Genomic DNA, 27,705 nt, shown 5'->3' on the forward strand with positions numbered 1-27,705 from the left:
GTGTGTTTCAGTCATTATTTTTGGAGGAGGACAAGAAGTTACCTCTTTCTGTTCCAGTAGCATGGTGCACTGTGAAACTGTACTCAGACCCCACCTGCCTTTAGAGTTACAAATACATTCACTGCACCAGAGATTGCTTTTGGGCTGACTGTAAATTGACCCAAAATGTCAAGGCCACAGCAAGATATGATGTAGCCTTGTGCCTGCCTATCAGTGCAGGGAGATGTCAATCTCAGTTTATGTTTGTTTTCAACAAACTGCTGAAACACCTAGGATTCATGCCTCTGCTCTTAGGCATGCCTTATTAATGAAAAAAACATCCTGGAAATATCTTTCCTGTTTCCTCACAGTCACTGTAATGTAAAAGAGAAGAAGATCAGAGTGCTGTTGTTGTTGTTTTTTTTAATTTTTCTTCCAAATTACAGCAAAGCCATTCATTATCAAGAAAGAATGAGCCATGAATACCACTCAGGATACCTTCCACATGAGATTTCTTACATCAGTGTACCTGGTATGAATGCTGTGAGACACTCTGGGAAGTCACCAAGGCTGTGTCTGCACTGCAGGACAGAAGCAATCTGCATTTTCACCCCAAAAGACAGCAACCACTGGGAGATGAACTGAGAGGAGCAGCTAGGACATGTTACATTAGACATGCAAGTCATGAGTGTAAACAGCAGAGAGGAAGAGAAATCCAGTAAGGTTTACGGAGCATGAAATTGGTATTCGAAAATAACACCAGAAATGCTCGTGTGGGTGATCAGAAACTGCTGTGTAGTGCTGAGATCACTGAGACACTAGAACAGCACTTGAAGGGAAGGACTAACACTTTAGAAGCCCAGCTGTTACACCAGTGGTACATGATCTACGATAAATAATCTGGGATGAAATTCACAAAGAATACACAAGCCTCCAGAGGGGACCAAGCTAGGAGCTCGTGGACTTCTTTCTCAAATCAAAACACTCTTATGGAACAGAGGTGTCTTATTTCAGCTTGACTGTCATTGTTTTATGGAGATGTGGAGGGAGACATTCTGCTCTTTAACAGTGCTTGGGGTATTTTCACCATGGTTGAGTTTGTAGACCTTTGCTCAGTGCATTAAGGTAGAAGTATGGCATTCCAGGAAATATCACAAAAATACATAAGAGGAGGTTCTGTTCATACCTTTGGCTGAACCCTAGTGTAATTCCTGCAATCTTGCAACAGACCAATAAAGTAGAAAATTAGAAAAGAAGAGCAGAAAAACTAAAAAAAAAGAAAAAAGAGAACTAACAGTGCCAGGAAGAATTATAGATCATGGAAGAGAACTAGACATGCGCAGATGAAGGATACTGAAGGATATCTTATCATGTGAAACATGCACAAGTACTTGTGAGAACTATGAATCCCTGCACTTCAGAGCAAATGCAAGAATATTAATACAGTTTGGGAACACCTTGGCCCACCTGAGGATAACTGTGTTTGTGTGTTGTATTATTTGGTCTAGTAGTGTATCAAAGTAATCAGATCAACAATCCATCAGAAGTGTCTCCTAAATAGAGATGTTTAATCCACATAACTTGTGTTATGTGACAGCTGTACAGTTTTTATGACTGTATCATTGGACGCTGGGAGAGGAGCAGTACCTTTACATGTTTGTATAGTCACTGTGCTTTTTTTCCTGGCCATCACTTTTGGTCATTTTGTCCATCACTTGTATTGGTTAAAACTGAGTAATCATTTGGCAGTTTTGTATCTGGAACAACAGACTTGGGTCACTCCTGGAGTCCATCACCATGCCCATTTCTTTAGTATGAAGATATTTTTACGTATGTCTGAAAGAGAATTAAAAGGGGAAATACAATAGGTCCGATCCAACATATTTACATTCTCATGTGATAGTCCTGAAATACAAAATAATATATTCCAAACTTGCAGAATGTCTTCTAGCTTCTCATAGTCATTTTGATCTAATAAACCAGTCCTCCTGCCAATGGTTGTCATGTCGCTGTAATCGGATGGCAGGCTTTTCACAGATATAGTAGAGCTCTTGTTTACATCGTTGGCTATATATGGTATGATAATAAAAATATCCACAGTATTGAAAGACGCTATCCAGTCTTGTCCTAAGAAAGAAAAATCTTCACTGTTACATCTTACCTCATCCAAATGGTGCTCCTTTGTCCCTTCCAAAAAGAGCTGTCTTTGCAAGAATTATTTATGTGGCTTTCACGAAGAATATATACTTCCAAGAAAGAAATAAAGTGTTCAGTGACATTGTGCACCAACTCCTAGGAGGGTGACGCTGTCCTGAACATGCCAACAAGCACCCCTTGCAGACTCTACAGTGGATCCTAAACCGTTTCTTGTACCTGACAGTAAGAAACGCCAACTCCTGGGTACTGACTGGAGACTGTCAGTGGCTGTTTCAACAGAAATGTTAAGAGGAGACTGCCTAATAATGAAAAGGAAAATTGCGAAAGCAGGTTTGGAAGTGAGAAGAAAAATATATTGTATTTCTGAAATAACATGATAAACCAAAGTGAAACTATTCCAGAGAGTGAACGGTGTCTTATATAAAAATAAAGGAGTATAAAATCAGAAAGCATGAAATGAAACACCTTTCCATTGGGGTTTTTTCCATGTGTTCTCACTGAAACAAGATGTCAAATACAAGAGAATCATACAACATCTATGGTCAATCTGAAACTAAATTGCAAAAATAAACATTTCCCACCCCCTGCCCAGTAGTATTGCTTAGATCACCCTCCAAGCAGTCCTGGCTGCATAAAAGTTGGCTGCTCAATGGTCCCTTTGTGTCGGAGAAACTGGGAGTTCCATATGGGCAAGGACCAACTTTATGTACTTCAGGAAAGCTGCCCACTTACCAAGACTTTTGTTCTTTTGTAAGAGCTGTGTTGTCTTCCCAATACCAGTCTCTCTGTTTGTCTCTAAATGTTAATCCAAACAAGAATTGGCTTTCAGGATTTTTTTTTTTTGCCAGTTCCTACGTAGAGTAAGCACAATTCAAAAGAGATATTCAGTAAGATATAACAAATACATGTTTAGGCTCAGAAGTTGCAAACATTGATGGAAATTGCTTAAAGAACATAAGTGCTGTGGGAAACTGCAGCGGGTCTGTGGAATCCTTGACAGAAAATATGAGAGTAGAGATCAGCCTTGAGATATTAAGATTTACCCTTGAGAAGGATGGGAGTAAAGGAGTATCCAGAGAGAGGAGAGATGTACCCGTGAGAAAGAAGGGGATAGAAGAATAACATGGATGATAGAAAAATTAACCAATGAGATGTTAGTGCTGTAACTTGTAACCAATAATGAAAAGACACATGAACTGGTAGAATTGTATAAAAATGCACTTGTAGCAATAAATGGCATCCATTACTTTCATCTTGAAAGAACTTGGTCCATGTCGCTTGTCCGTCTCAACCGCGACAAAGTGCCAAAAATTGTTAATCTGTCAGAACAATATCTACTCTTAGTGGAAAAGTCTAGTATGAAAGGAGAAGGGATAGTAGAGCTGTTTTTAATGGAAGAGAAGATACATTTATAGCTCTGAAGGGCAACATCATCCTCATCAACCTGATCTAAGCCCCCTGGGTGAAACACTGGATTGTTCTCCCCCCTTTCTGTCCTTAGCATTTGTCAACAGTGAAAAGGAAGCCTCTGCAGGAAGCTGTTTGGTTTGATTTGCTAAACTTTCACACTTGGTTCTAGCATCGTTTACTTATTGCCGAAACCTGGACCATGGCAACCAGAGGACATCTTAAAATTAAGCATTTAATGATATCTTGTTGTTAAAAAATACTCTGAGCAGAACAGGTAAGAACGTAATCTTAAATAATGCTGTCTTTCTTACTGCTGATTGAGGGAATTATCTGAAGATAGGAATTGGTTTTTTTCCCTGTTTTTCTCCTCCTTCCTTATTGTCACTGCCAGTGCACTTCTCCATTTTCTCTTTTCCCTCATGCCTCTCAATGCTGTGATTAAGTAAGCTAGAACGGACTGCACCTCACAACCTTTACTGTTGCCAGTTTGGTAGGGTGAGAATAAAGCTGGTCCTCTTTTCTTTCAGGAGAAAACAGCCTGCAGCTCAGTGAGAGGGGAACTGGCATTTGTCAAGTGCTGGAGAGCAGACAGGCCCATCCCTGACTTCTAGCTCCTGGTGCATCTTTTTTGCCTTCGGCCTGCCAATATGTCTGCTGGCATCCAAAGGCAAAAGTGCTATTTCGCTCTATACCTGGCATTTTCTCTTCCCACCTCAGTTTGTTTTCATTTATTAAAAGATTGAGCCAGATTTCAGCAACTCTCTCCCAAGTGTTTTAGTTTTGATTTAAAAGATGAGATCAACTTTTGTGCAAAGAAGTTGCACAAAATGGGGAGGACTATGGTTTGCCTATGGAGAGACCAGGTTTTCACGCTGATGTCTTACCAAGTCCTTGTATGGAACTCTAATACTTGCTAAATTAGTGAAATCATTGCCCTCAACAAAGCAACCATGAACCTGCATTCTCCAGTCATCCCAGTAAGTAGGCAGTCACGGCAAGCCGTGGCAAGATGAGCTGTCTCCAGCTGCCATGGGCTTGAAGGGCAGTGACTTGTGTGGTGATGACCCTAGTCCTAGCACTGCCCAGGACAACCCAATCACTGTAGAAAAACTCCTGCCCGCAGTGCCATTTAAGAACATTGCATGTGAATTGAGTAGCTGATAGGGTGCACAAATTTCGTCCATGCTAAACAGAGTAAGAAGCCAGTCCATACCAGCTTCTCTGCCTCTTTTATCAGAAGAAGAGTAGAGTTTTGTGCGGAACAAAACTGGCGACTCTGTTCCCATGACTTTGCTTCCTTGCCGTAGTAGTAACATGTATTGCCACCTTCCCAATTCCAGTTTGTAGGGCAGAGTACACAGTTCTGGCCTGGAAAAGAAAAACCATTACCTCATTTCTGTTCCCAGGCTGTCCCTCCAAGAACATCACTGTTGGCCTGTGACAACAAGATCTGTAGGGACTGTAGATGTTTGAGACAATCTTCATTCAGTCAAAATCCCACTGTGGTCCAAGAAGGTGAAAGTAATGAAAGAGATGAAAACTGAATCATCCCACTATCTCTCCCATTCCTTTAGCACTGAGAGGATATTCAGGAGTTGCAAATGGGATTTATTTTGCCTCATTTTAGGAGTCTACAAAGGTGATACAAGTCAACTTATCAGGTTGCCCATTTTAGTCAATGGATAGAAGTAGACGTGTTTCACGCATGCTTTTTCTGTCATTTCGGGTGTCTTTCTTGGGAGGAAACAGACTGTATCTTTGCATTACTAATTTCTCTTCATTGACTAAAAGGGAGACCTATAGGCAATTAACTTGTCTGTGGAACAATGTCCAGACAAATGAAATCACCTCTCCTAACAGTCACAGTAGGATGCCTTTGTCCGATGTCCTACTCCTCAGACTATAACTTCTGAAGAGAACTAATTCTGTGGCTGGCTCATTGCCAGATGCCACTTAAATAACCAAGCTGGGCAAACTGACTTCAGAAACAGACCTGCACTGGACACAGTCAAGAGACAGGGAGTGAACTCCCTGGTTGATTTAGCTATGCTTCAGCACACATCACTTCTAACTTTGAGAGACTCCAGTCTTACCTGAGGTGGGTACTAGCATACTTTGTGTGTGGATTGCTGTTCCCAGAGTGCAGTAAGTTGTTTAACTCCCAGGCATCACTGTAAAATTGTCTATGAGATGCAAATGAGCATGTTGTAGAGTTCTCTGAATGAGTGCTGTCAGGAACTGGCATGTCCAGAAGGCAACCCACAGAACCCTTTTCTTATGGAAACTAAATCCTGAAACCCTGGTACCACTGCCAGGCCCCACACCAGTGCACATGTGGCCAGGCTGGGCACCTCTTTCCAGGCACTGTATGAGGCAGAGATGCTCATCGCCTGCTTTCTATGCAGTCACATCCGAGAAGACACAAGCTCACCTCAGGAGACAGACCTGAATAGTTACAGTAGACACATCTCATTTCCTTCCTTGCCATGTTGAAAGATAAGCCCTCATCAAAACTTGTTGATTTACCATTATTTTTAAGGTTGGTTTCCCCTTCCAAGCACAGTTGATTTCCTATTGCCAGTAGCATGCTTGAGAAATTTGCATGCAGTTCATTCTTTGTCATTTTGAGGTCTCTAAGTTGTGTCTTGTAATACTTGGGAATCTGGAAAACTGAAATTCACAATAAGAAATTTTCAGTGCTGTCCTTCAGAAAGGGTGGGACACAGATAGACATGGCAGTTTGATGTTATAGATAGACACAGAAAGAGATGTCAGTCCGATGTTATTTGATAGCTTGAGCCCCGCCCCACCCCCCGCCCCCCGCAAACAGAAACACATTAGTACTTATGTAAAACTGCCAGGGTCACCAGAGCCGCCAACAATGCCAGGCACAATGTGAGCAAAATCAGGACTATTGGCCAGCAAGAACGGGACGAAGTAGAAGGCCCTGGGAATAATTCAGTCATGACAGGGATGTGCAATTCTAAGCCAACAGTGAACACATTAGCTTCATTAAATCACAGCCATCTCTGTGGTGCACTGGTCAATAAATAACTGTTTTTACTTTACAGTTGTATATTTTTGTTGAAGAATCTCTGCACCAGCAAAAGATGCCCAAACAAAGAGAGTGAGAGATCACAACAGCTTAGTGGAGAATGTGGACAGCCTGGGTCCTTTCAAAGGTAAGAAGGACTGTGATAAAAAAGATACCGGGAAAGCAAGATATTGCAAAATCTAGAAAGCTGATTGTTGAAAGCCGAAAACAAATATGTACTGTATGGTTGTAATTTTTTATGTGTGTCATGTATCTGTGGTAATCTGGTTAAACTGAAGGCTATAGTAAACTCCTCCAGTCCCTTATGGTAGCTTGAGATTTCTAGCTAGGAATTCACAGCAAATTTTTCTGTATTAAGGGTTATAGCCTAGATACATAAATTAGCACTCAATGAGGAGAAAAAAGAACAATCTTTTCCTGAGCAAAAGAAATTTTAAGCATGGGGGCCATCCAAAAGATACTTTGTTTATAGGACCTGTAAGATTTCATGGGTTAAGATGCATTGAAGGAGGGAGAAAAAGCATTCCTTTTGTCAGGGAAGCACTAAATCTCACGCACATATTAAAATTGCCACTATATGGACATTGTGGAGAGCTGCAACCAGATTGAGTTAATCCAATAAAGGCAGTAGAATGGGAATGTGGAGAGGAAGTAGCTAGTCTAGAAAAAGTGATTTAAAACTGGAGACTGTATTCCTGAAGGAGTAGAAAGTGAAATATAGTGTGCCAAGCTGAAGGAACAGGAATGGAAACTGTAGTGTGCCTCTTCTACAAATAATCTGTGGTTAGCTTCTGTACTGAAGTGATCCTGGCAGAATGCTGTACAAGACCTCTCTTAATGGAAACTCAAGTTGATGAATTTCACCTGATGAACAGGTGAAAAAAGATTGAGCAATGGATGTTGTCTTGAATGGGGACACAGATCACTGCTGGTTTATATTCAACCTCCCACTCACCATAAAACCCAGGTTCTTCCCAGCAGAGGCCTTTGAAGCCTGCCTGTTCCCAGTCTGTACCAAGGCCTGGGATTAGTCGATCCTCAGTGCCCAAAAACTTGTGGAGCTTCATGGGATTTCTGCTCACCCAGTCCTCAAGTTTCTCAGGGTTCCTTTGTACTGAAGCTCTACCACTTGGTAACATCAGCTGCCACCCCTAGTTTAGTGTAATTATAAATGTGCTGAAGACACACTTTGTGTCATTGTTCAGGTCGTTGTTGAGGATATTAAACAATATAGGCTCAGTATTAAGCCCCAGGAACCGCTGAGAGACTCTGCCACCAAACAGACATTGAACCGTTAGTCCTCTTCGAGCCTAGTAGTCCAGTCAGTTTTCAACCCACCTAACAGTCTACCATCCAGCCCATACTTCCTCAGCTTTAAAACGACAATGCTGTAAGCGACACTGACAAAACTCTCGCTAAATAAGTATTACATCTGTCACTCTCCCTGCAACTGCATTTCATCACAGTATGCAACCCCAGCCTAAGGAAAGTGCTCCAACTGCTTTGTATTGCATAAAAGAGAAATACCTAGACTCATCAGGAAGAGAAAGAACACCTCCCTTGTGCATTATTTTCCCAGGTTATTCTCACAGTTATATGACAGGTACACTCCGAGATAAAGCCTGCACAGGAGAATCACATACCTTATAGAATCTAACAACACTTCAGGATACGTTGACTGCTGGGCTATGTGGACATTTTTAGGGTCAAAGTGCTTCTGTACATGCTCTGAATACTGAATATTAGGTGCCTGGTGAACAACGGTAAGAGAAATCTGACTCCTTGAGGCAGGCTGTTGAATAGACTCATATGAATTGGAACTAAAGGGCAAAAATAAATTGTTCCAACTGCTACAAAGTCCCAGGCCAAGCTCAAGACTGAAAGCTTAGTCCATGCTTCCTGGAGCTTTTAGATGAGAAAAGAAAAAGATTCTGTAATTTGACAGTGAAATTTCATAAACAAATACAAAATATTTTCTGGGCAGCAATATGAATCAAGACCAAGCACTGGTTTTTAGTTTTAGCTGTGGCTGTTTTATTTGAAGTATAGTATAAATAAATCAAGTATTTCTTTAAATTGTTTACCTATTCTTTAGGTAAAAGTTAGGAAACTTTTACTGTACTGTACTTCGTAACCTCTCACTGCTTGTGCTAGATCTAGCACAGCAGAAGGGGCCTTGGTCTGTACTCCTTCATGTACAGTACTCCCATGGTCCAGAAATGGATATATTTATTCATTGTTGTTTTTTCAATTTGTTGTTTATGAAACGATGCACAGACTGTTCTGTGCCCTCTCAGAATGGTGCTTTCTCATAATGAAATATGTGTTGTCTGCCCTGGAACACAGACATGGGATATCTGGAGACATGAGGATACTGGTATTATTGAACGCTACAGGAAAAGAAACCCAGAGCTTAACACAAAGACAGTTCAGATTTATTTTTACCTTTTTTTTTTTTTTTTTTTTTTTTTTAGCCCCAGAGTTATATTTCATCAATGTTCAAACCCATTACTTAACATAATGTTGAAAACACATAGTGTTCAATGACATAGCAGCATTCAAAACCATTCTTTGACACAGAACTGCCCAGACAATTCCTTCTGAACCACAAGCAAGTTGTCCTCTTGCCTGTAAACCTCTTCTCCAGAGTGTGATCCCCACAAACATGTAGTACTTTCTATGGTCTCTTTTCCCATGAGTTGCACCGCTCAAATCTAGAGCTCTTCTTCACAGGTACTCTTTAGCAATTTAACACAAATTAAGTAAAATTAATTTTAAATTAGTATTGAAAATACAGTATTTAAAAAGCATTCAGTCCTTTAACAGATATAGCCATTTCAAAGACCAGTGCCTTAATTGTGGCTAGAACTTCAGAAGTGAAATAAAGTGAGTCAGTTAAAGCTAATTCAGTTCTAAACTTGAATGTAAAAGCACAGAGAAATTAAATGGAACACATTCACTTTTAAAATTAGTTCAAGTTAATTCTTTTGAGGTTTAGACAATTAGGACTATTTGTGGAGATTACAATAACTCTCAGTAATATGGTTTTCCCTGAAATAATAAGATTACTATTTTAGGTATGCCTTTCAAACCCTAAAAAGTTCAGGCAGAAATTATAGCAACAAGAACCAGAATACATTTATAACTAGTATAATTTTTCTGAGAGTAACAAAGTTAATAAAGGCCCTTTGAGCATCTAATTAAAAGTATTTCCCTTCCCATCCCATCCCATCCCATCCCATCCCATCCCATCCCATCCCATCCCATCCCATCCCATCCCATCCCATCTACTTTAGCAGGAATAAAATATAAAAGCTTCACAGATACTATACCTTTTTCCTTAGTATTTCCAGGCTCTCTGATATTATCCAGCTCATGACTGTTTTCAAATTTCAGATTGGCATATATTATTTCTTCTGTCATAGCTGGTAGAAAGCATCAGAACAAAAAGGCAGAAAAAGATCTGGCATTTGCAGCTAGCAAGCTAGGAAGAAAATCTACTCCTTTGCAAAGTTTCCTTATAAATTAGCAGACACAAATGAAGCAGCAGAGACATCAAGATACATCTGAGCTTCCTCAGTCACAGTATTGCCAAGAAAATGTTCATCTCTCACTCATTGCTATATTCTCTTTCTTCCTCTTTACCTCACTTCTGCCCTTTCTGACGGTCATTACTGAAGAAAATGCAGCCACTTCTGTATAACTTCTTTTTTCATTAGAACTCTTCTTTTGTATAGACAACATTTAATCCCCGATTATATCAAGTTCAGGCATGAAACACAGAATTTAATAAAATGATTTACAGCTTTGAGGCAGCTGTCCTTTAGTATGAGCATCCATGTTCAGCAGCAGATTTGTGATGATACTCTGGTTTCTGTTTCCTAACAAAATGTGCTCAAAGCAAACCAGAAGGTCAACTTGCATCTTAAAGCTGGCAAATTGTGCTCCCATCCAAAAGAAATAAGCACTTGTGCTTGAGGTTGGCACTTCATCTAGGTTATGTCAGGGTGTTGGCTCTTGCCTTCCATGCCAACTTCCTAAGTGATTGTTTGGCCTGTGAGCTCACAGCTACAAGCCAGAAGGACCTGTTGACAAAGGCTACACCTCAGAATATATTTTCTTCCACTCATTTTTCTGACATTAATGTTTTATTTCCATTTCTGGAATAATTTTCTTTTCTCTTCATTTCTTCTTCAGATCTATGGCATGAGGAAAAGCATACACTAATACTCAGAACTTGAGACTGCACAGAAAAGTGAGTATTCAAGAAAATACATTTCATATCTGTCCCTCACAGAGATGGACACAGCTGTAGAAACTACCCTTCTCTGAGGTGAACGAACAATGCTACAGAGGAAAAAAAAAATGACAGGGAGATTTGGTTAGCCAAGCAGGGAGTCCATGTTTCCTTGCATGAGAAATTGGGCACCTGCTCTACTGCTGTGTGCCTCCTGTGAGTCTATTGGTCACTGCATTTCTCTGGAGAACAGCAGTTCTTTGTTATCCCGGTAGGGCAGGGCTTTGCTGAACTATTGCTATTATCTGAAGAATTGTCTAGGGCAAGTTTTATAACAGCTGGCATAATTGTGACCATGAGACAGGATCTTCTTGAGCAAGAGCAAAATATTCTCTTGATGCCCAAATGTCAGTGATTCTACCTGGAGTAGAAAGGCAGACAGACATACTCCTTAACGAAGACAGGAGCAGGAGTCTAGATATCCAAGGAGTTTTAAACCCCTCTTCATGAGATTTTTCAGCACAATTTCCACAATTTCACAATTTCCACCATTATGAAACCTTAAATGTGCATGATGAAAGCAGGATGTCTGGAGTTTCTGGTACAATTTGTACAATTTAGCAAAAACGATGAATGGAACAGAAGCAGATTACACATGCACATTACTGCCTGAGTGATTAGTATTAACGGATGTGAGGCTTACATACGCTATTCTACCCTACGTTAGAAGTGTAAAGCATTCTAAAAATGAGCAGGAATATAAACTAATCCTCTTTTGTACTTCTGGACCTGCATAACTGAGACTTAGGCCTTCATTTTCCATTTTACTGAGAAAACTAACCAAGCATTATTCTTTATATCAAAGCCAAAATCAGAATGACTAGTCTAAATTAACAAAAGAGACTTAGATTGCTAAAATACTATGTAGATTGAATATGTATTTTACTATGTAAAAGCTATGTAGATGGAACATTTAAAAAATTATTTAATTTAAAATATCCAAAAACTAGCCAAGGTTTCCAGAAACCAAACTCTACTAAAAATCACCCTGTCTTGGGTTTGTTTGTTGGATTTTTTTTGTTTCTTTGTTGTTTTGTTTCTGTTTGTTTGTTTGTTTTTGTTCCACAAGTGTGCTTGTTTACAAAGTGTCATTGGTAAGACAAGTTTATTTGTAAATACCTAAAATGATCCATCAGCTTTGCAAATAATTCTGGAGATTTTGAAAGTTTCACTCTACATCCTCTCTTAGGATTTCAGCTTTCAGAGGATCTTTATTGACTGAAGGGAGGCAAGCCAGCACCCATCACCTCTGAACACTATAACGTTTTCATGTAGTCATTAAGAAAAACAAGAATCAGTATAATTATATCCTGCTTAATTTTTTATTGTGTATTATAATTTAATATTTGACTATTGCTTCAGAAAATCAGAAATTATACTGTTTAAGAAAAAACGTATGTAAGGTCTTAAATGAAGAAAGTAGATAAGATTCTAACAGAAACCCCATGTAGTCATCCTATTGTAGTATGAGTCCTTGTCAGCTGTGTCAACTGACCCTTATACAGAGTGAGAAAACTTCTGTCTGTTTGAAGCATTAAAAAAATGGCATAAATGTGAGAATTTCAGCATTGGTTTGATTTAGGCAGCTTACTCCAACATGAGCTTGGAATAGTCAGAGATAAAGTGACTGCTTGGAACAACAATTTCACGTTGTGGAAATGACTGTGAAATTGGTCACAGGATGTGTATGGACCATTTGCATCCTGTGAGCACGATAAACTTTGGGAAATGTGTTCCTAGCAGAAATAGAGACAAGCTGGTGCTCAGGCTTGGCTCATCTAGAATGCCTTTACGGCTAGAGCATTTCTGTTCAGAAAAGGTAAATGAAAACTAGAGTGCAGAAAAATGCTGTGCTAGTGACAGGAATGTGAGTCCTCTCTTACAGGAGAAAGACTAAAAGTCTTATCTCATTTAGTTTGACAGAATGCTGTCTGGAAAAGGAAAAGGTTGGTCTCTCATAGAGAAAGGAGGACTAAACATCAGTGGAGAATGAGATGTTTAGGTCTGTGTGATCTGACATCTATACAGGCAGTGACCACAGCTGGAGGAGCAGGAGAGGACACTTTCAGCTCTTCTGCTTCTCACTCCCTCTAAGGGCACCACAGTGTGACATGGGCAGTTTATTAGAGCAGACAGAGTCATTGTTATTTCTGGTTTATTCTATCATATGGAAAAGAACCAACGGTAGAGAGAAAGGGTTTCAGTCCTTACTGCTAAGGTTGGCCTTGTATTTCTGAACACTGCTTAATAGCAAGAACATATTTCATCCTGCTCTTCAGTTCTAGAAGACAATTCAGCAAGTGTGAGGCCCTGCTGCCATTTAAAATAACCCTGTTGCAAATTACCAAATCACATTATGACTTTCCAAGGTTCTAAAGGCTTGAAGCCACAGCTCTAATGATGTTCGAGTCTGAGAAACCAAGACTAACAATCAAAGGCTGGAACTTAACGGTTGTAAAGTTTGAGGGCTTCCAGCTCTGATGATTGACCTGTTGATTAACTACTTCAGTTGATGTTTTCTCTTGTACATCTGGGTTACTCTGTATGTTGTAGGCACTGGTGTGTACTGTTAGCTTTATTCTTCACCACGTTTTAAACTAAAAATTGTATTATGCAAGAATATATTTTACAAGGCTGAGACAGAAAGTAAGCAAAGAAAGCAATTCTCAGATCAGTCACACCAGAAAAGAAAGTCAGGAAAGACAAAACCCACAAAGAAATATCAAGACGAGCTGAAGAAAGTATGATTACAGAGCACTATCTTGCAAAACACCCGAGAAGGAGACAGGACATGAAACTGCCTTTTGCAGGTCATTTTGAAGAGAGAGAAGACCAAGATGAGCAGCTCCTCCAGGGCTGTGTGACCCACAAAGACAGGCAGCTGTGCAAAGGGAAACAGGCAGCAGGTATAGGGCCTGGGGCCCAGTGTGTCTGTCTGGTTGCTGTGCTCTAGTATTTGACATATGAGACTGTAGACACAAACAAGGAAGTTTCAAAGCAAAGCAAACCAGTGCAGTTCTCCATGGCATATTCTACAGATTGTTAAAATATATTCCACACTTAAGAAACAGATGGTAGGCATCACCATCTGCAAGGCAGGAGTACACCAAAGAAAGAAATCAGTTGCCTCACCTCTCAGGAAGAGGAATATTAAACAGTCAGCCATAAGAAGGATTGCACATAAGAGTATCACCTTCAAGTGCAAAGAAAGCAGAAACTCTTGTCCCACATCAGCAAGGCAAGGCAAGGCAAAAGCTGTCCCATGTGCAAGGCCTTTGCCAAATCCAGGAGTATGGTCTAAGGGCACAATAAAAGCTCTTGCAATACCATATTCTGTCTGAGGCATGCCCTGTGTGTTTTCAGTAGTGAAGTGTGAAGAGGAAGCCCAGGAGACAGCAACTGGCTCTTGGCCACTGGGAGAGTGCACCCTGGAGTGGGGCAATTCACTTAAACAGCAACACTTGCGCACTGCCCTGGCAGGGAAGTATCTGCAGAGGGACTGCTCAGGGTCCATGGATTTGTTTTGGTATTTGAACACTTGAGCCCCAGAGCAGAAGCAATGTTCTTTTACTCTTGGACTACTGCAGCCTGTTCTGCCAGCTGGAAGGTCCTCTTTGGGGTCCTTCAAGTTGCAGTCTAGTTGTACCCCATAGCAAGCAGCTTCCCTGGGCCTTGGGGGACAGGCAGGAAGAGGGAAGGCGGAATGGGACATGTGGGCAGGAAACATCCTGCCAGATCAAAGGTGGATGTCCTCCTCTCAGGGCACGCATGCATGCTAGCCCTCCCTGGACCCTGTCTAGAGAGTGCTACAAGAAATCAATGACATCATATTGCTGTGGCCAGGACATGACACCTTTTGTGCTGTGTGTTGGACTAGCATCTCCTGGCTGGACAAGGGCACACAGCTGGGCATGGGCATAAAGCTCTTCAAAGTGAGGCTGCGGGCTGCCCCTGCTGAGAAAGAGGGCAGCAACCTGCTTGGAGGGCAACTGGTCCTGACAGGCACCACCTGCTTCCAGCTCTGGTTTGCACTTCGTCTGAAAGCAGCTGAGAGAGGAAGAAGGGATCTGCCCCCAAAAGGGTGGGCAGCCTCAGCCTTCTGCACCATCAGGCTGTGAGGGATGGTGAGGGTAAATGTTTCTGGAGGAGCAAAGGAACCTTCATGTCCTTCCTGCACAGTCCCGAGGGGGAATAGGAGACAATATCTGAAAGAAAATTAGTTCTTCTAATGTTATGTTGATGCAGGCAGGCCCTGGCAACCATTACCATATGGTTATTACAATAAGGGGAGTGCAAGTGGGAGCACCTTGGAAAGGCTCAGGACAAAGCAGGCTCTCAGAAACCTTGTTTTCTCCTTGAACAAACCACAAGTAGCAAGAAGTAGCACTGGAGGACCTGAGGAACACAGAAAGGAGAAGGGAGGCAATACCTCAGACATGTGAGAACAACCCAAGTTCTGCATCCCCACTGGTAGATACCCTTGAAGGTTCCTGGTTTTCTGCCAAAGTCTTTGCTACTCTTCTGTTTGGTGAGGGTTCCTGGCTGGCTGAGCACATTGCTTTCAGATGGATAAAGGGAGATGAAATGGCTTCTCATTGGTACCTCAGCTTTTTGCACCATCAGTCTGGCCATGAGCCCCATTGATCTAAGCCAGTGCCCTGCCTTCCCAGCCTGACCTTGCACCTGCCTCATCACTGTAGACTTGCTTGATGATCACTGTACAGTGTCTGACCCTGGTTGCTGCCTCTGGACCTGCCCTGCTCACACTGCTTGGGTACTTCAGGACTGAGCCATGCTGGCACAGTCATCCCCTCTGCCAGCCGTGTTCCTGCTCTCAGCTCCCGGTACCCTGGCCCTTGCAGAGTGGCTGGCCCTTGCTGCTCCCTGACAGTTTGCACCAGCTGAATTCAGAATCAAGTGTGGTTTTGACACTGGGGTTGCTGACTCTGGCAACCCAATAGAGCCTAGGCTACTAGAGTTCCATGTCCCCAGGTCCAGGCAGTAGGAACACTGAGAATGGATTATTAGCAGGAACACCTACACATGTATACATGATACATACATACCTGTATGCACAGGTGGCAACAGATTCGCACAAACAGAAAACAGCACTCACATAAACATGAGCAGCACCTATGGCCTCATCCTATTCCCCTCTGTGGCAGCTGTACCAGCCCTGGTAAGGTCCAGGGCTTTCAACATGGCAGCCACTGGCTCTTTCATGCCCTTATTTTCATGCCTTCTTCACCCCACCATGGCTGCTGTCACATATGCACTTTGGTGGGTTGCCAACCTCCATGTAACTCTCAGGGCACAGTGACTCCAGGCACGCACACCCCTCAGCTGGGGGAGCAGGAGAGGCAGGACCCTCTGGTCAAAAAACAGAGTCCTCAGACAATGAGGCACCTCATCCCAGGGAAGCTTCTGGACCATGCCCATATATGACCACAGCTTAGATCCAACCTGCTTGTAAATGGGGCCCCTGCTGGAGAACCCCTTTGACTGGTTTGCCTTGGAGCAGTAGGGCTGTGATAAAAAGTTCTCCCTTTGGAACTGGGACACCATCCAAGGAAATGTCCCGGGACTGAGTGTCTTCACCAGCCCCTGTCCCACTCCTCTTGGTGAGTGGTGGTTTCTTCTGAATATATCTTTGAGTGAGCCCTCGAGTCCCCCTGGATGCTCCGTCACCACCCACACCACCAGGTGAGTGATTCTATCTTCTGGGTACCCTAGAGTGAGAGTTTCCCTTTGAGAGCGAGTACATGCACACTTTGGATCATCATTCTTGTGAGCTGTTGTGCAGCAATAATCTCCCTGACTGGTACGCCAAACTTGTAGTGTGTTAAAAGTTGTCGGAGTGTTGTTTGAGTTTGGATTACTCCCTTTATTCATTGGTTTCTGTTTGGTTTCAGTTTTGTGATGAAATAAAGTTTGTTTGAGTTTACCCTTTCTTTGGGTTAGTTTTGATGTACATCTGTGACAACCTCTCGAGCTGGTCAGGCTGAAAACTTGTTAGTGGAAATAGGTGTTTGTGTGTAAAATATTAATATTTATAATATTTACATATTTTCATATACATACATATGAAAACATAGATTTCTTCAGTAGCTGATCTGAGACAGCCAGTCTAATCAGTAGTTGGCTCGGGGATCTCCTGGTCTCCTCAGTTTCTGGTATCTCAACAGAAAAGACCCCATGAGCTGCAGTGCCATTCCAGTTGCTGGTATTCAGACCTACACACATGTATGCACGGACACCATATGGATCCCTCTAATAACTGGCCTCAATCTATGCTTAATCTATTCAGTAACTGGCTCCTGGATCTCCTGGTCTCCTGGTTTCATCCACACACATACACAAACAAGTGGCCTTCCCAGTAGCTGACCAGTCTCTCCGTTAGGTGGCTTGGACCTCTTAATTCGTCCAGTATCTGGCTCTCAGACCCTCTGGCCTCTCCAGTATCCAGTTCAGACTTAGAGCCACTCCAATACCTGGCTGTCAAACCTCTTATCCTCCTTGATGGCTGGTCCAGCCCGATATCAGCTAGTGACTACACACTGACATGCACACAGCCACACCCACGCCATAGGCACACTCTCCAGTCTCCCTAGTTGCTGGCATCTGACACTCAAGACCCTTTTTGACCCAGGGGTCACTCACCAGTGACTGGCACTCAGACCTCCACACACATAGGTGCACACAGAATAGACAGCAAATCACCCAGAAGAGTCAGGAACAAGAGTTTAATAAGATGACAGAAGAGACTGCAGTGACCTGGCATGGCCAGACAGGTGTACTGTTCACAAACAACCAGCCCCTTTTATCCCATTTTTCCTTTGTGGCAGATGCAGTTCCCTCCCATCCCTGAAAGCAACAGGCTGATGGACCACTATAGTCATGCACATGCCCCTTGGTTGACAGACAGGGCCTTTGACCAATTAGATGCCTTGACTGAGAAAAGTTTCTGGACAACTAAAATAAATGGCCACAGCTCAGATTCAACTAGGGTATAAATGGAGCCCACACTGGAGACCCCTATTGAGGTGGTCTTCCTCAAAGCAGTGGGTCTTCAGTGAAAGACTGTCCTCCTTAGTCTGTCCATCTAAGGATCAATCTGTGAGGACTGATACACATTGCCAAACTGGTAAGCAATCTTCTGGGTACCCTTGACAGTCCTCACTTTGTAAGAGCGCGAAGATGCGCATTTTGAATCATTACCCTAGAGTTTTGGGATCTGATCCCCTGACTTTGAATCAGCTGTGTAGTAACTGAACTCCTAACTGGTATCTGAACCTGTGTTTTGTAATGTTGTTGGAGTGCTGAATAATTTTGTATAAACCTAGTTTCTAGTTGTTTATCTGCTAAACAGCTCTGGTTAAAATGAAGTCTGTTTGGAGCTTATTGTCTGCCTAAATTGACTTTTGGGGTGCCTTCATGACACCTTTTCTTTTCCAATTGTTCCTCCCTAAAGCACCTTGATTCCTCCATTAACACCTTTGATTCTTACCCTAAATATCCTGTAAAATGTCTCACACAATCTCAAAATGCTCTTCCCATGATCCAGTAATGAGTTCTGTAGCCCTAGGCAGTCTGTGAGTCCCTACCACTGACTCACCTGGTGGGTCTCAGTCCTCCACAATGGTCACTGTGGCAGCTCTGGGAGGACCCAGGTCAAGGTGCTTTGTGTAGCCGTTGTCAGGTTACCAGGGTTTCCCCACCTGCTCTTGTTCCTTCTTCTTAATTCCATTCATTGTGTTTGTGGGGATGAGTGTTTAATCACACAACTTTTCTACAAGGCAATGCTTTATCTTTCAGCCTAGGGAAGACAGCAGTAATACACCTACCTGGCTGCACTGTGAATCAGTCATGCAGGATGCCTATCTGTGAGACATGAATTAGCCACTATACATGCCTCAACAGATCTGTTTTACCCATTTTCTTTGTCTCAGGCTGTGTGGAAGCAGGACCTGACACCTCCCCTCCCTCCCCAGATACTCTGCAGATGGAAAGCTGCCCACTGCTGCTTCTGACCCGTACTGTGGAAGACCACCGTAGGTCTCTGCTGCCCATTTCTACTACACTGCTTCTCTGCCTTCTCCACACAGCTTTCCTTTGTTTGTCTCAAAAGTTTTGGTCAGGAAAAAGATTGCATCACACCTCTCAGCTAACTGAAATACAGGTTTTCCATCTGTACGGATTTTTCAAATTTACTCCCTGCTAAATTTCATGGGCTCCAAAGATTTGTTTTTCACAAGAAAGCTTTTTTTGGGGGATGCTACTTGTGCATCTTTCTTCCACAGGCTGTACACTGGTGGTTTCAGCAAGTGAGTTACCACTGCGTAGGTGATAGAAATCAGAACACCCTCATTCAGGATATACCCGGGGTTTGAGCTGCAAGTAGATGATGGAGGCACGTCCAAAGTGCTAAATAACCACAGTTAAGTTAGACACACAAGTGGAGAAGGCTTTCCACCTTCTCTCAATGGAAGGATCTTTAGAATGCTGTTGAGAATTAGAAGGGAAGAAAGCAGAATGAAGCAGAAGGACCAAAATACAGGCAAAGCACAAATGAGAAAAATAAGTGTTTATGCAGTTCCTGGCACACACCAGCTTAAGATGTGCTGCCAGAACACAGACGAAATGGATAGTTTTATTCTACTTGCAGAAAGATAAATGATGCATGTCTCTGTTACTGAGAACAGAAATTCAGTCCATGCTGAAAAAGTTGCAAGCAGAAGGCGGAAGCTGTGGTTTATGATGACATAATTGCAAGGGCCTGGATACTGACAAAGATCGTAACCAACTGGTGCTCAAGAGTATGCAATTGGTGGTGTACCAAAAGCCGAGGCAAAAAAAAAATCTAGATAGGATGTCCCATGAAGGAAAGGACCTTTTGGTTTCTTACAAAGTATGCTGGGGGTGGTGACAAAGGTATACTATGTCTCTGAGAAGGGCAGAGCAGAGGGGAAGGAGTACATGGAGAAATGAGGGAACAATCTACCCTTATTATCACCACTATATGAATACTGCCAGTGAGAGCACATGGAGAACACCAAAACCAGCAGAATTTGTGCAATGAAGAAATGAGGAAATCCAGTTTCCAGGAAGAAATCAGGAAGAATTCTGTCATACTGGTTTGGGGGGAGGCTGAGAAACTGTTCCCTCTGCTGCATCCTCAGATTGCAGATGTGGTGGACTCTCAGCCCAGGACCTGTGCTGCCTCTTCTTGGGGGCGCGTTTATGTTTGAAAAACTCTCATGTCAACTGCTAGGGCTGCAGGCACATGCAGGCTGCTGACTATGCCCTGCCCTGAGGTTAAACTAACAACCAAGGCATCAGAAACTACTGGCTATGGCATGAGAAATTGCCCGACATAGCAAGAAACAGCGTGGGAGGTTGAGAAGAGTTACAGACATCACCATGAAGAATGGTTGGATTTCTCAGGTTATTAAGGGGCAGTTTAAGTGAGAAATCATTGCACTTCACCGATAATTGGAGGGAAGCACTGGTGGCAAGAATTTTGCAAAGCCAGCCATCATTAGATTATATCAGTAATAACATATAAGGCAAAAATTACCTAGATAACAGTATCATAAATCTAAAGTTAGGTAACACACATATTAATATTGGGATCAGTGAGAAAAAGTGAGAAAAAGTAATTAGGAGCAGGAGGAAGCAGGCATCTCCATGGAGACCTATGGAGGAAATTGCAGCGGAGAATGGGATGGACAAGGAATGGGATAATCAAGTATGCAAATCATTATTTGGGCTGCCCAAGAGTACCTGATGGGCATCCCTCCCCTCGATTACCACAACCTAATCAGGACCATAAAGTAAACATGTTGTTCTGACACATGTCAAAACAACTTGTTCAGTCGGAAAGATACGGAAAGAGCAGGGTGCTTTCAATGGGTAACAGGAGGATATCTGAGGCAGACGTATCAAGCATACTGGTATCACCATACTGATGCCTGTTGCAGGTCTGACTGCGTCGGCATCCTCCTAATCACTTCTTAAAAAACACCATAAGGAGCTGGAAATCCTAGAAAGATTACGTTCTAGAGGGGACAAAAATGGCACAGTAGAAGGAAATCTGTGTTCAAGCAGTTGCCTAGGAAGGAGAGTTCCAAATACTGCTATCCTGTATGGATTTCTGAAGTCATGCTTCTACTGTCCTCCGTTCACTGGAAGTTGTCTTGCATGACAGTGATTCCTGAGGAGCACTTAATTTGCAGAACATGCTGAACAGGCAAGATTTTGCCATTATGCATTTGATACCACAGCCTTTTCTTTCCATGACATTGTTAGATTGGGTCAGGAGTTCTCAAAAGGTTAAACTAGCTTTCTAAATGAGCCCTAAATATGCTCTCAGTAAACTATTTTTAGCCAAAGGTCTTAAGGGCCAGTTGCATGTTCTTGTTTGTTCAGGATACAATCTACAGAGTTTAACAAGTAAGTTGTTACAGTATAAGTAACTGTCCTGGTTTTAGCTGGGATAGAGTTAATTATCTACCTAGTAGCTGGTATAGTACTGTGTTTTGGATCTAGAATGAGAATAATGTTGATAATACACTGGCGTTTTAGTTGTTGCTAAGTAGTCAAGGACTTTTCAGCTTCTCATTGTCCTGGATTTGTTAAAAAACAAGTTTCTCTTTTAGTGAATCTGCCTGTCAGCTAAAGCCTTCATATTAGCTGCATTTTCCTGGAGAACCAGATACATGTTTTGGTAAACATAGCAATGGAATGCGAAGTTATTGATAAGCATGGATGGACATCTCGTGAGAGGGGCAACGAGAAACAGGTGACCAAGAAACTGACCAGCTGTGTATAACATTCCGTTCACGTGAATACTTCATATAAAAGTGGGAGATCACGAGGATCTCGTCCCTTTTTCCCTTTTTGCTTATGGCTGACATTTGGAGAGGACCTTGCTAGTCTTCCCTGCAAAATGAGGCCTAGTGACAGACTGAATCCAGCTCCGGTTGGCTGCAGAGTCCAATCCAGGACTTTGGGTGCTGGCTCTGCAGTTGCTGAGACTTTCAAGATTGGTTTTGTATATTTTGTATTATTTCTCTATTCTTATTAGTAGCATTAGTAAAATATTTTTAATTTTTCCAACTCTCTTCTCTTTGTCCTTCTTTTTCTCCCGATCGCCTGTCCTTAGTAGGAAGCGGGGAGAGGGAGGGGCGAAAGGGGGAAGTGGGGGGAGGAGAGGAGGTTAACAATACATCTACCAGGGTTTTATTGTCACCCCGCAATCAAAACCTTCGACACATGCTGTGTCACGTGCGCAAGAAGCTGAGAGGGGGTGCCGCGGACAGCTGACCCAAACTGGTCAAAGGGATATTCCATACTGTATGAAGTCATGCTCAATATACATTTTTGGGAAAGCTGGCTGGGGAACCACTGCTCAGGAACTAGCTGGAACACGAGGAACACAGGAACAAGGAACACAGGAACAAGGAACACAGGAACAAGCTGGAACACAAGAGGTTCCACTTAAATTTGAGAAAAAACTTCTTCTCAGTAAGGGTGACAGAGCACTGGAACAGGCTGCCCAGGGAGGTTGTGGAGTCCCTTTCTCTGGAGACATTCAAAACCCACCTGGACATGTTCCTGTGCGACCTCACCTAGGCGTTCCTGCTCCAGCAGGGGGATTGGACTAGATGATCTTTTGAGGTCCCTTCCAATCCCAAACATACTGTGATACTGCGTGTGATACTGTGAATATTGGATGGCAGGCGGAAACCTGGGAAATTTAAACAGGATTAATTCTGTTGTGAGGATTTGATTTCCTTTTCTCATGTATGCAACAAAGTTCTGCTGGAAAGAATGATCATAAGAAATGAAATCATACTATCACAAGTAAATCAATTAGAAAAGCTGCTCTTTTCCCAAATACATCATTGTACCTTGAAATACTACAAGGTTTGAAAATATTTCACACTCTCAAAGAGTCTTCACATAAAAATAGCTCTATGAGTATTAATAGTAATAATAAATTAATATAGTTTCTTATTTACCTGCTGTCCAACTAAGACTCCAGGGGAGTTTAAGCCATGTACCTAATAGCTTTGTGACATGAAGGTCTACATACAAAGATAAAAACTGGGAAACTTCAATGAAAATCAAAGGAAATGAGAAAAACAAAGGCCAATATCTTCTGGGAAGAGAAGGTATTCTTCCCTTTACCCAAAGATTTGTTTTTAAACATCCTTCATCACAGTATCTGTCACATAAGTGCAACTTCTCAGACACAATGTCAACGACTCGTTGAAACTTAACTCACATGGGGAGTCTCTGCATTTCTCTCTCACACACTTGACACAAATAATAGAAACATAGAATAGTTTGGGTTGGAAGGGACCTTCAAAGGCCATCTAGTCCAACCCCCCTGCAATGATTAGGGACGTCTTCAACTAGATCAGGTTGCTCAGAGCCCCCTCCAGCCTGGCCTTGAATGTTTTCAGGGATGGGCAATTTGCCACTTTTCTGGGCAACATGTTCCAGTGTTTCTCAACCCTCCCTGTAAAAAAAATTTCTTATATCTAGTCCAAATCTCCCCTTTTTTAATTTAAAGCCATTATTTCTTGTCCTATTGCTACAGGCCCTGATAAAAAGTTTGTTCCCGTCTTTCCTATTGACTGTCTTGAAGTACTAACAGACTACAATAACATCTCCCCAGAGCATTCTCTTCTCCAGGCTGAAGAACCCCAACTCCTTCAGCCTTTCCTCATAGGAGAGGTGTTCCAGTCCTCTGATCATTTTCGTGGCCCTGCTCTGCACCTCCTCCAACAGGTCCATGTCTTTCCTGTACTGAGGTCTCCAGAGTTGGACACAGGACTCCAGGTAGGGTCTCACAAGAACACAGTAGGGGGGCAGAATCATCTCCCTTGACCTTCTGGCTGTGGTCCTTTGGATGCAGCCTAAGATATGATTCGCCTTCTGGTCTGCAAGAGCACATTGCCAGCTCACGTCCAGCTTTTCATCCACCAGCACCCAAAGTCTTTCTCTGCAGGGCTGCTCTCAATCCCTTTATCCCCCAGCCTGTGTTGATACTGGGGATTGTCCTAACCAAGGTGCAGGACCTTACACTCGACCGTGTTGAACCTCGTGAGGTTCGCATGGGCCCACTTCTCAAGCTTGTCCAGGTCCCTCTGGATGGCATTCCATCCCTCAGGCATGTCAACTGTGCCACTTAGCTTGGTGCTATCCACAAACTTGCTGAGGGTGCACTCGATCCCATTTTCTATGTCATTGATGAAGATACTGAACAGTACTGGTCCCAATACAGACCCCCGAGGAACACCATTTGTCACCCATGTCCATCCAGACATTGAGTTATTGACCACTACTCTCTGCATACAACAATCCAGTCAGCTCCTCATCCACCAAACAGTCCACCTATCAAATATGTACCTCTCCAATTTAGAGAGAAATTGTGGAGGACCGTGTCAAAGGCTTTGCAAAAGGCCAGATATATGACACCTGTAGCTCTTCCCTTGTCCATTGATGTAGCCATTTCATCACAGAAGGCCACTAGGTTGGTCAGGCAGGACTTGCCCTTGATGAAGCCATGCTGGCTGTCTTAAATCACCTCCCTGTCCCCCATGTGTCTTAGCATAGTTTCTAGGAGAATCTGTTCCCAGGCACAGAGGTGAGGATGACAAGTCAGTAATTCCTGGGGTCTTCCCTTCTACCATTTAAAAAAATGAGTGCAATGTTTCCCTTTTTCCAGTCACCAGGGGCTTCATATAACTGCCATTGGTTTTACATCAGCCAGTTCCCTCAGGACTCTGGGATGCATCTCATCAGGTCCCATGTTCATTTTCCTCAAGTGGTCACAAACCAGATATTCTCTTAGTGTGGGAGGGACTTTGTTCCCCCAGTCTCCATCTTGCAGTTCGTCCACTCGAGAAGTGTGGAAAGAAGCTTGCCAGTGAAGACTGAGGCAAAAAAAGTTATTGAGTACCTCAGCCTCTCCTCGTCCACTGTTACCAGTTTGCCAGTCTTGCTAATTGGGGGGGTTACACCTTCTCTGACCTTTCTTTTCTGGTTGACACATTTCTGGTTGACATACCTGTAGAAATCTTTCATGTTATTCTTTGCATCCCTTGCTAAGTTCAGCTCCAGCTGCACCTTGGCCTTCCTGGCCTTATCTCTGCACAACAGAGCAGTGTCCCTATCTCTTCCCAGGATACCTGTTCCTGCTTCCAGTGCCTGCACATTTCCTTCCTGCCCTTTAGTTGGACCAGCAGGTCTGGACTCAGCCATGCCAGCTTCTTGCCTTCCTTACCTGATTTCTTACACCTGGGAATCTAGAGTTCTTGTGCTCTATGGAAAGCATCTCTTAAAATCTGCCCATCTGTTCTGCTCCCTCATCCTGGGAGCAGTTTCCCAGGGGGTCCTATTGACTAATTCCTTGAACAGCTGGAAGTTGGTTTTCCTAAAATTCAGGGTCCTGACTTTACTCTTTGCCTGACACATATTCCTCAGATCTGCAAACTCCACTGCTGCCTGACCACTGAAGCCCAGGCTGCCTCCAATCTGGATGTCACCAGTTAGCTCACTTGCATTGGTGACCATCATGTGCAGTTATACATCCCCCCCTGGTAGGGCTCTTTATTACCTGGCTTAGGAAGTTATCCCCAATGCACTCCAGGATTGCCTACAGCTCATCGTGCTACTTTACCAGCAGATGTCAGGGTGGTTGAAGTCCTCCAGCAGAAGAGCCTGTGAGCACGATACCTCCTGTAGCTGGAGGAAGGAGGCTTTGTCAATAGGTTCCCCTTGACAGGGTGGCCTGTAGCAGATACCAAATGCAAGGTTCCCTTGTTGCCTAGGTCTCTAACTCTTGACCATAAGCTTTCAACCTGTTTGTGGCTATTCTTCAGAGACATCTCTTTGCACTCTATCCATCTCTTGGTGTAGAGGGCAACTGCTCCACCCTTCCTTCCTTGCCTGTCCCTTCAGAACAGCCTGTAGCCATTGATAGCCACACTACAGTCATGGGATTCATCCCAAAAAATTTCAGTAACAGTGACTAGGCCATAGCTTTCTAGCAGCATGGTGGCTTCCAACTCCTCCTGTTTGTTCCCCATGCTGTGTGCATTGGCGTAGAGGCACTACAGCTGGACTGTTGGCCACGTCACCTTCTCAGAGGAAAACCACTTAATTTCTTTGAGGTGTTTCACTGGTGTTTCCCTGTTGGCTTCAATTACAAGGTATTTTTACAGGAAAGGGGCAAGACTGGAATGGAAGAGGGGAGAATGGATACTGGCACTGAAACTTTTGAAGTCTAGGCTTTGTTACTGCTTAATAAGCCTCTACAAATGACACTTCGGGGGTGATATGTCTTGAAAGGTGGGACCCATGACAGCCTGTGGCTCTGGTATCCCATGACATGGGGAAGGAGATCTTCTCCCCAGGGGTGGCAATATGGGTTTTGGTTGGAGGCGACAGGCAAGTGCTGAAGGAGAGCTGTCACTGGGTAGAGCCAGGGAGAAAAGCAATAAGTGAGAGGAGAGGAGAGGAGAGGAGAGGAGAGGAGAGGAGAGGAGAGGAGAGGAGAGGAGAGGAGAGGAGAGGAGAGGAGAGGAGAGGAGAGGAGAGGAGAGGAGAGGAGAGGAGAGGAGAGGAGAGGAGAGGAGAGGAGAGGAGAGGAGAGGAGAGGAGAGGAGAGGAGAGGAGAGGAGAGATGGCTATGTAGCAGCTCCTCCCATGCCAAGCCTCTCCCATGCAAAACAGGAGTGGAGCTGCTCCCTGAGCTCACCCACAAAGGGCAGAGGCAGCAGGGAGGATGTCACAAGCGGGGAGGTGATGTCATAGAGCAAGTCCTTTCCTATTGGTCTCTGCCCTAGTAGAACGCTTGTTCCTGCTGCCCAGGTGAGCAAAGGGCCTGAGCCTGCACAGGAGAGGGGCTCAGCCTGAGCTCTTCTTCCAAGGGTCTCGGCCAAAGCGGGGTCTGTCCTGTCCAGAGCCCGTGGGGACGTCCTGCCCAGACAAGGCTTGGCCAGGCCAGCAAGGACAGGTGCAGGCAGCCTGAGCCCAGAGGCAGGAGCCACCAGCAAAGGCCAGCAAGGAGGACAGGTGGGCAAGGAAGCAGGGCACGGGAAGACGCAACAGGGACATACCTGCGGGAGCAAGCTGCAAGCAGCATGTCCGGAGAACAGGAGGTCTGCACAGTGTCTGAGCAGGCGAGGGAGCCTGAAGTGACACGTTCTGAGGAGCCCTCCAAAGGCACTGAAGCCAAGGCCAAAAAGAGCCGCTCCTCACGGTCCTCCCGGGCTGGGCTGCTCTTCCCTGTGAGCCGTGTAGACAGGCAGCTGCGCAGAGGCCACTTTGCTGAGCGCCTTGGAGCCAGGGCCCCCGTCTATCTGGCTGCAGTGCTGCAGTGTGTGACACACAAGACCATGGACGAGGCTGCAAAGATTTCCAAGGAGAAAAAGCAGCAGCGCATATCTCCATTGCACTTGAAGATGGCAATGCAAAGGAGCTTTGTGCTCAAGAAGCTCACGCGAGGCAGCATGCGCAGGCAGCATGGCAAGGCTGGCCCCCAAAGCCAGCGCCTGGCCGCACGCTCCGGAAAGAAGACAACCAAGAGTACAAAGAGGTGCCCCAGGCAAAGGGCTGCACCTGCCACTGCCACCGCTGTTGTCAACTAAGGAGAAAGCAGAAGCTCTTGCCGCACACCAACCAGGCAAGGCAAGGGCTATCTTGTTTGAAATGCTCTTGGCAAATCCATCTCTATGGTCTAAGTGTGTAATAAAAGCTTTTGCAAGGCCATGTGGGTCTTGGGGCCTTTCAT

General features: G+C 43.8%; 2 protein-coding genes and 1 long non-coding RNA gene across 3 annotated transcripts in view; 2 read left to right on the forward strand and 1 right to left on the reverse strand.

The window, feature by feature from the left end:
• LOC102086866 (ovostatin) overlaps nt 1-27,705 on the forward strand; it is a 112,093-nt gene that overhangs the window by 26,823 nt on the left and 57,565 nt on the right. Inside the window, exons 2-3 of the mRNA XM_065048472.1 lie at nt 6,618-6,728; nt 10,799-10,856. The gene's annotated coding sequence lies outside the window, so the exon portion shown is untranslated. The remainder of the gene's footprint in view (nt 1-6,617; nt 6,729-10,798; nt 10,857-27,705) is intronic.
• Nucleotides 1,677-6,328, reverse strand: LOC135578160 (uncharacterized). Its single transcript, XR_010469502.1, has 4 exons — nt 6,073-6,328; nt 4,760-4,914; nt 2,869-2,987; nt 1,677-1,815 (listed from the first exon to the last, which is right to left on the reverse strand). It is a non-coding gene; the product is annotated as an uncharacterized LOC135578160 (long non-coding RNA).
• LOC135578145 (histone H2A.v2-like) lies at nt 26,271-27,683 on the forward strand. Its single transcript, XM_065048441.1, has 2 exons — nt 26,271-26,289; nt 26,802-27,683. Exons 1-2 carry the CDS (start codon nt 26,271-26,273, stop codon nt 27,560-27,562), a joined length of 780 nt encoding a protein of 259 aa, XP_064904513.1. The 3' UTR covers nt 27,563-27,683.

This window comes from Columba livia, unplaced genomic scaffold (assembly GCF_036013475.1).
Source record: "Columba livia isolate bColLiv1 breed racing homer unplaced genomic scaffold, bColLiv1.pat.W.v2 Scaffold_83, whole genome shotgun sequence".
Lineage (NCBI taxonomy): Eukaryota > Metazoa > Chordata > Aves > Columbiformes > Columbidae > Columba > Columba livia.